Here is a 9,269-nt window from a genome sequence, read left to right on the forward strand (position 1 = left end):
GGATCTTCCGTTCTTTCCCCTCTCACCGAGATGGAATGAGAACGGAAGGCAGAGCGAATCGATCGCTATGGGGCGCGTCGGATGCCTGTGAAATGGGTCTGTCGCCTGATAGTCATCTGCATGTGAAACTGGAGGAAAATTTAGAGGTCGCGATAGTCTCTCTTATTTCAACGACGACTCTCTTTCGTTTTCGAAAGTCTAGTCGATCCGGACACCCACATAGGGCTGCCTCCAGTCTGATCGAGAAATTGAACGAGCTTGACGATGTTCGGGTCTTCCTGGGCGGCGGGCTGTTCGTACCTTCACTCTTGATATTAATCGAGTCTTAATGGCTGAGATCGATGGGAGGTGTTCTCACACAAGTATATGTCGCAGAAAACAGGAGCAGGCTCCTCAAGACAGTCTCGCTGAGGATGCGGCACTCGCTCTTGATTAGGAGTCAGAGTATCTGGTATTTGGTCATATCCGCGTCGATTTGCAACCGGTGTGCATGATTACTAGATTTATCTTTGGGAGCTTCCTCATCCGATGAGGCACTCAACACCCCGATAACCATCTTACTTCAGCTTGGTGGAGTGGTTTCTCGAAAACCGAGCCCATGCCTTCATGAAGGGATCCGAAGAGTCGCGAATTCAGAGCTATCTGCCGAGTATCATTGATAATTCTCCGTGGACTCGACGAGCTGCTGTAAGAAGTAAGCGGTGTCCCCGATCATTCGCAAAATCTGACTCACCACATCCGCGGGCATACTGACTGATCTGCGCTCACTGCTTTGCGTTTACGGAGGGACGCTCTCTGTCTCTCATTTTCTCTGTCTGAGCTTCGCTGAGGAGTATCTCGGAGGCGGTGATTAGGCACGGCTTGATGAACTTCCTGCCTGACTGAACGGCTTCGTGATCTTGACTATCGATGATGCGATCTGATAAGAAGCCCTCCGTAGATCCTTTTTATATATAGAGCTGCCACCGGCTCCCGTCCTTGCTTGCGTATTCACTAAGAACAATTATTGACGAATATTGGATCTGCCGGAGACAGATATTTTCAAGAGCCTATGTTTTCTGATCGCTCAGTTCGAATTTGGCGCCAAGCCACCATCTTGATTAGTGGTACATTTCGCCTGCTGAGAAACGAGGTTTCACGGCAAGCATCACCGGAACAAAATCGGGAACAACGTCTGCGCGATACTCAAAGAGGGTATCTTCGGCACATCGAAGCCGAACTGATTATAGATAAGTGATTGGACTGATGTTCTCCGATTCCAATAACTCATCCATGATCAGTTTCAACACCCTAATTTTCGAAGCATGTGGTTGCACGGCCCGCACGAATCCGGCTCGTTACATGTTCGGCGTGTTACATGTTCAGCACTCCCCTGGGAGTGTTTCTCAAATGAAAATGCCTGGCAAGCGTCGATGCTTCTTTCGTATCATTCAACAAACACCTTCCGCAGACGAGGCAGAGAGGTCGCGAGTTGAATTCAGTATCGGGCTCCGTGACAAATCCAAGAGTCTAGTGATCCGGAATACTCCCTACGAACCGTCGCTCTATGCGCTGGCTCGCTTTTTGCGGAGAGCTCCCCGTATTCGTGTTTGAGAAACTAGATCCTCGATCTCTTTTCGCTCCGAAAGGAGAGTTCCATCACACATCTGGAGCTCGGACGAATTCCGTGCATCCGCCCGGCACTACCGCTGTGTCGAGAATCTCGAGATCCAAGCTTCTTAGGAGTTCCGCAGCGTCCTGGCTTATTTGGGCACGGAAGCTATCCCAAACGAGCAGTTGTCGTCCGAAAGGGATGGTCCGAAATTTTCCCGGGGATAGAGATTCGTTGTTTCATCGTTCATCCATGTTGTGCCAATCCTACGTAACTTCGAGTCATGGTTGAACGATACTCTTGTGAACCCGTTTCCGATCCAACAGAACGAATGACTTACATTTGAAGCCGTCCGCGCGGGCGCTTAGCATGAGCAGGATACGAGTCTTGTCGTGTCCAGTCGTCAAAACCGGAACTTCTCTCGCCCCGGTCTCACTCAGATACCGTGGAGCGGATTCATTGGTCAAGGAAGACCACCGTCTCGTCAACGGCATACAAGCCGGCATGAATCCTCTGATCCCTGAAAGTTGAGCGACGTAGGTGGCGACCACAGCCTTCTTGCATTTCTGAGGCGCTTCCTGACACACTGTCGCGTCGTCGGACGCCTCTTCGACAGCTCACGTCTCGCCACAAACATTTGAAGCCAATCGGAACTTGCACTGGATCTGTCAGAGCGACGGCTCTGGACATATCCGCGGATAATTGTTCGAGTAACTCGTAATTGCTTCGACCACCGCTCGGAGACGAATTTCAACACCATCTCGTGAAATTCTTTGTCAAGCACCTCCTGCTACTTTTTCCCTTGTGGAGTTCGTATCGACCGGTTTTTCTTTGCTACACCCATGGTTGAACTGGGCTCGGGCGCTGCCAAACCCACTGGCCGCAACGTTCTTCGAGTTTTCTTCGGCGAATTGTATGTTTTTGAGTTAGAGTGAGACCGGCAGCAACGTCGAAGCAAGACGGACCGGGTGCGGAGGCATCCTCGTTGATGGGCACGGGATCTGACTCACTCAGGCGACCGAAACTCATTGGTTCAGGTTCGAGGCTTAGATTCTCATCCTCATATGCCGAAGGACTGCCATGCCGTCGGTGGAATCACTTCGGGGATCCAGCTCCATAACTGATTTTTGCAGTTCGAGCTTCGACTGACCTGAGTTGAGGAACATTCTTGTTGGCGGTTTCAGACGCAGTCTTCGAAATCACAATGTTTTCTCTGGCCGCGGAGTAATCTCTTGGTGTCGATGTGCATTGTGCACATACTTCCGAAGCCCAGCACTCAATGTCAAGCGCTTGTCGCAGGGCGCGGTACTTCGTCCACGAAGAAGGAACATGGCGTTCTCCCTCTCAAGAACAAACGAATTTCCAATCCAGTCGGGAGCCGCTCGTCAACGAGAGACGTCCCGTCGAAAAGGGAGGCTGCCCGTGTGATGCGGACCGCTCGTCTGTTGGAGAGTGCTCGTCTATAGGGAACCGCTCGTATGTTCGAGGCTGCCCCTCAATTTTTTTCAGGCCCCTAAAAGCTGCTCCTCTATCAAAGACTGCTCGTATCCTCAAGACTGCTCTCCAATTAGGATATTTACCTCATTCCCGCGTGTATTTTGGGGCGGGACGGAGCACCGGAGTTCGTCTTTTCATTTCTTCCGATTCCCATCGAGCCGGATCGAAGCACACTCGTGAACAAGACAAACTGTGGCGGACCGGGTATCGGATCGGGCCTCATCAGTGGGACAAGAATAATTCCATCAGTCAAATTATCAGATTTTGGGTGCGAAATCAACCTCCATGAAAAGTGATCCGATAATTCGCAGATCCACTCGGATTACCCTCTCGAGGCGTCGCCGCTTCAGCCGTCGATCACTACAGAGAAATCCATAGCGCGCTAGGAGACACATTAGGTGTCTCGAGTCACCAGAGCGCCGAACGAGACGGCGCGGCAATAGAAAAAAAGTGAGAAAACGAGCAGTTCCAAAATTCATTCTAAATAGTTTTGTTCTGAGTGGACCTGGACTACCAACGTCTTAAACTGTGTTGTCATTGTTCTACCAAACGAGCATTTGGGCATTTGGTCTCAGAAGTGGGATACGGGAGGGGCAGGCATATCTGAGCGTTTACTCTTTCGGTTCTGGGTTATTCATTTTCCCAATCCTTCAGTTCATCCTGAGCCTGGGCTCCTGATCCGGATCCGCTAGCCACAGAGGCTACATATTCGGAAAGTCCTGGTTGATTAAGAAGGGCCAAACTGTAGTGTATTAGGTATTAGAGTTTAGTCTCGGCGCGGTCCACCGACGGACGTGCCCTCTGCCGGTAAGGCGGCAGAGCCGTTGTCTAATACAGTGGTTCCCAAACTTTTTCTTCCACGGAACCCCTAGGGGCTCCGACGGGGTTCCGTAGGGGTTCCGCAGGGGTTCCGCAGGGGTTCCGCAGGCAGACTTTAGGGTTCCGCGCAAACCGCCACGGAACCCAGTTTGGGAAACACTGGTCTAATAAACTCCAGTCCCGAGCGGCACACGGCCGAGATCATACGTGTTTTCCGTGAGGCCACTACGATTGGCGCAGTCGACTACCGTTGAGATTTCGGTGCTCAAAAACTCTCAGGGCAAGCCTGAACCGCAGAGGGAGTCAAAGGAACTCAGATTCGTGAATCAGAACTCTGAGTTGCTGTGCGAGTGGAAAAATCATGGCAAATATTCCATCGCCACCACAGTTTCTACCGGCACCCGGCGAGCCCGCAGTTCCATGGGAAGAACGGTTTGGAGTCTTCGGAAACTACATGGAGACGTCGTGGAAGACGAAAGGAAAGCTGCTCCTCTACTGTGCTGTCTGGGAGTCGAGGGACAGGCGCAGTACCGTGCGGTTCGCGAGCAATCGGTGAACCTCATCGTTCATCGTTCAGGAGGGTCAGCCACAACCAAGCAATTACGAAAAAATGCTTGTACGACTGACAGTGCGCTTCTCGGACAAAAAGGCCGTACAGCTACAAGGTATGAATGCCGCAATCGGAGACAACTCCCAGGGGAGTCAGTCGTGGAGTTTGTGGCCAATCTGCGACGGATGCTGGCCCGGTGCGCGTTTGAATCTTATAACGCGAACGAAGCCTCGACAAGGGGGACGAACAACGAGCGGCGTTCGGACGAATCAAAGAGCGAATCCTAGAAGCGCAACCCTTAGCAATCTTCGACCCGGTTTAAGAAATTATCGTAGCATGTGATGCGTCCGACATAGGCGTCGGAAGTGTTTTTCTGCAGAAGCACGCGGACAAAGAACTCCCAGTGGCGTTCTCATCGGCATCTTTGACCGAAACACAAAGAAGGTATGCTATAGGGAAAAAAGGAAGCCCTGGCATGCCCAGGTCTATGCATATGAAATGAGACAATTTGAAAAGCCCGCGCTGCCGCCGCCGCGGCGAACGCGGAGACAGTTCACATACCCTATCTCTTGAACCAATCATCGGGCCAGAATATCCGATAGGCAGTTGATTCGCGCATCGCTGTCTGAAAAATTTCCGACTCATGATAATGTCCGATTTTGACCCGAAAAATGCTCATTTGCGGGAAACGCTGATTTTTCGTCTACACCTCACGGAAACTGCGACGGAGGCTCATGAAATGCCCGTCCGACAACCATGTTCTCGCAGCAATGGGTCTAGCACTATCGGGGCAGAGGTTCGAGACTTACGATAATGTTCGAATTTTGGTGACCAATTTCTCCGCCTCGAAAGGTCAAAAATATTATTCGCGCGGAATTCAATGATTGCCGGTGAGGTGGGCGTTGTGTATGAGGAACGACATCGAATGAGATCAATTTTCCTGATAAAAAATCATTATCTCGAATTTTCAGCAAAATTTGTCTCATTTCATACGCATACACCTATTTATGCAATCGAAAAATGGCATGTTCTTCTGTGGGGCCGAAAGTTCACTTTGCGAACCGATCATTTAGCTCTTGTAAGGTTGCTGGGGCCCAATGGCAATAGACAAGCATCTATGAGAATCGGTCACTGGCAAGAGAAAATGAGGGTGTGGCATACCGATTCGGAGAGCCCAATGAATACACCACTCAATCACTGAACTTCTCCTGGAGACGGGTGCGCTGATTGACTAGCACTGGGCGGACGTAGTGACGTCGGCCTAGCCAAACTTCGCAAGAAAGATGATGTTGGGATTGGAACCCCAGAGGCTATCTTACACTCGCCACGGATCGGACGTGACCGCCGTGGGCTGAGAGTTTCTTGCTACTGACAGGCTCCACTCACTGCCGCTAGGGCACCGGCTGTCATATTGTCTGCACAGCTGTCTTCTACAGCCCCGCGCACCACTCCACAGCTGGCCGCTGAGAGTGCGTCCGCTGGAGACCGATGCCGCCGGCCAACCTCTGCGCAAGGCTCCCGTCTCCCTGAGTATTTTATTGAACCACTTTTATGAATCGTATCGGCATTGGTACATGGGTCACACTACAAATAAAGAATATGGGAACCTCCGTTCCCCGGGAACACAGATGATAATGGTTTCTTGGTAGTCACCCAACCTAGTCGCCTCAAAATCTCCCCTGAGCTCGTGCGGTTTCTGATAGTCTGTACTTCTGTCATGGGTAGCTTGCGCAACGGACCATGTCCGTTTGTCACGGTGTGAGTCACGGGCCTTGGCGCTGTAAAGTTTGACATATGCCCCACCCACCGAGTTCACGGCGGCGATGTCTCGCGCGCCTCCTTCTTCTTGAGGACTTTTCGGCGTCATTGTTTTACTGAATATGCAATTTGTTTGCTTTTAGTTGATCGAAGATACCCCCGGGTTAGAGTCCCAAACGTACGCTGTAATTGAGCGAGTGTCCCGAACAGTCTGGGACAGCTTGGTCATTGTTGAGCAAAGCCCGTACCGCAGGGCGTCTCGGGCGCTGTACGGCGAGTGTGATCCGGTCGCCGAGGGCAACCTGGTGCCAGCCCGACGACTTTTTTGTGTCGTCCTGCCGCCCTGGCACGCAGAGCAGTTACTGTGTGCTCTGCGGCAGGTCGCTCACGCCGATCGCCGGGCGGCCAGTATCCCCCGGGACCAGGTCCCCCGGGTCCTGCGGCTCCCGGAGACCACCGTTATCAACAGGGGGTTCATAGTTTCCTGATGGGTCGGCTGAGGACCTGGCCTGTTGCTGTTTTCACGACGCATGATATTGCGGAATTGGGGTTCAATTTCCTTGTCATCAATCACGACAAAACGGCGAAACCATCCGTCGAACCAATCACAACAACTGACTGGCCCGAGAGACCGTGGCAGTGACTGGCGATCGACTTAAGGTTACAGCCCATTGGCCCGACACCCATAGGCCCGACAGCCGGACTCTCTGACCCTCTCCCAATCAGTCCTGCTGGGTTGGCGGAGGGGGGTTCATGGGTAGTCTGAATCAACATCATAGGCTTCGGCTATTCCATGAACGATCCTCTCCGGAATCAAGTTATATTTTCCCTTCGGGAGCCGATCAGAACGCAGAATCCCAGAGCATCGAATATGGATCCTGGATTCTGAAATCTAGAGACTGAAACAGGATAATCGCATGCGGAGGTCTAGGTTTACTTCCCTGCGCAATTCGGGGAGGAAGTGCGCTGACGCGCATGGGAAGCAGGCGCCGCGAGGGAAAAAAATTCCCTTGTTGTTCTCAGCGAAGGGAAGTCACGTTCGCGGGTGAAGTGCCGTGGTTCCAAACTTCAACCGTGTCTTCAGAACCAAAACATAGCAGCGTTCTCGGCGACCATTAGAGCTTAGCAATAAAGCCAGGAGAAGTTCCCGATCGAATCTTGTGGATTGTTTCTCCCTCGAGTTTTTCCCGATAACAGCTCCGATCCAGACCCATCGTGCGAAGTAGAGATGGATACAGTCGTTCGAGAAATTCCGTCAGCATGGAGAAATCCGCTCTTCCGAGTCAACGACTTCATGTACGAGGTTGACAAGGAGTGAGAACAGAAACACTTCTGTCGATGTATCAGGAAGAAAACTGAGAGTTGTCCGGCGAGGATTGTGATCGTAAAGGTTAGGGTTATTCGTTTTCATTCCATTGACATCAGCGTCGGAGGGAATTCCACTCGCTCATAGTTATCGTTGACTCATTCGATTCGTCTCTGTTTCTGAAGGACGTCGAACCGGTGCTGGTACGTCAATCCGGGGAACACAATCACTCTGAAGAGCGTCAAGATCGCCTCAAGCGAGATACAAGGCTCGCCATGAAAATGGCAGCCTTGCACCAGCCTGAGAAAACTTGCAAGAGAGTGTACGATGAGGTGCTGGCGAGCGCAGTCTCGGGAGCACAATCCTCACATGACCCTGAGGGGATCGGTGCAGCGTTGCCGACGTTCGACGGTATTCGAAGCGCTCTCCAACGGGAGCGGGCTCGAATCCGCCCTCCGTTGCCCTCATCTCGCTCGGAAATCTGCCTCGAAGATCAATGGGGGAAAACCTTGCTTTTTGATCAAGGCTCGTCAGATCGTATCCCCGGCTTCGCTTCGCATGAATCGATGAGGATCCTAATCGAGGCTCGCTCCATATACATGGATGGAACTTTCCGGGTGGTTCCGAGGCTGTTTCTCCAATTATACTCCATTCACGCCTTTTACAAGGGACAGATGCAAGCCTTGGTCTATTTCTTACTCCCGGACAAGTCCAAGGCTACCTACAACCGAGTCTTCGCCATGCTCAAAGAGTATGCCCTCTCTGTGGGGAAAGTTTTCCAACCCACAACGGTGCAATTGGACTTCGAAGTGGCTTGCCTCAACGCCATCCAAGAGAGTTTCCCCGGAGCAGGAGTGAAAGGCTGTGACTTTCACTTCTGTCAGGCTTTGTGGAGGAAAGCACAGGAGCTCGGTTTACAGCCTTACTATGGGGATCGAGCTGTGAACAGATTCCTCAAATGCGTGGCAGCCTCAGTTTGGTGCTCTGAGGAGATCGATGAAGCTTGGCTGCAGATAGACGGCGACTCTCCGAGTGCAGACCATCCAGCCTTCCAAGCTCTCGATCGCTTCAAAACGTACTCCATAAGCACGTGGTTGGAGAACGAGCGGTTTTCCCGCGTGTTCTCTGGAACCATTACAGGAACTTCGGAGCGCGTACAACAAACCATATCGAGGATTGGCATCACGCCCTCAATGGTCGCGTCGGGAAACGACACGTTAACCTCTTCGAGATCGTGTCGCACCTTCAGAAAGAAGAGCACGGCAATAAAGCTCAACGCTTGCTACTCGATATGGGCAGAGCTCCGAAGCCTGTTCGGAAGAAGTATCGAGTTCTGAACGAACGACTGATCCGTCTGACGGATCAATATGAAGCCCAGGAGCTCTCTTTGATACAATATGCGAGCCGGGTCGCTCACAACTTATATACCGATTAATACTTTAAAGTACCTATATTATGACCTATGTAATTCTCCATGTAAATACCTCGTTTCTAAGAGAAACATATACGATATTCACGAGTGAGCCTACGGGCGTGACGAGCTCTAAAGTCTACCTTACGAGGTCGTAAGGTAGTCATGGTCATTGAGCGAACTCGTGTCTGATTTCGTAGTCGGCTGTCGGCTCGACTAAAGAATCTTCGTGTTTTTCTTAACGGGTAGTCTGCTACAGGGTTGCCGATTTCGCGGTGGCTCCGTGAAGATTGCCCGCTAATTTAGCGGGTAGATTAAGGAGAGGGTTAGCGAATCC

General features: G+C 51.6%; 1 protein-coding gene across 1 annotated transcript; it reads left to right on the forward strand.

Annotated features, from left to right (window-relative positions):
* Window positions 1-8,195: 8,195 nt before the first annotated feature.
* Window positions 8,196-8,956, forward strand: LOC108863729 (uncharacterized). Its single transcript, XM_029110571.1, has 2 exons — window positions 8,196-8,596; window positions 8,662-8,956. Exons 1-2 carry the CDS (start codon window positions 8,196-8,198, stop codon window positions 8,954-8,956), a joined length of 696 nt encoding a protein of 231 aa, XP_028966404.1.
* The last annotated feature ends 313 nt before the right edge of the window (window positions 8,957-9,269 follow it).

This window comes from Galendromus occidentalis, unplaced genomic scaffold, assembly GCF_000255335.2.
Source record: "Galendromus occidentalis unplaced genomic scaffold, Mocc_1.1 scf7180000076787, whole genome shotgun sequence".
Classification (NCBI taxonomy): Eukaryota; Metazoa; Arthropoda; class Arachnida; order Mesostigmata; family Phytoseiidae; genus Galendromus; species Galendromus occidentalis.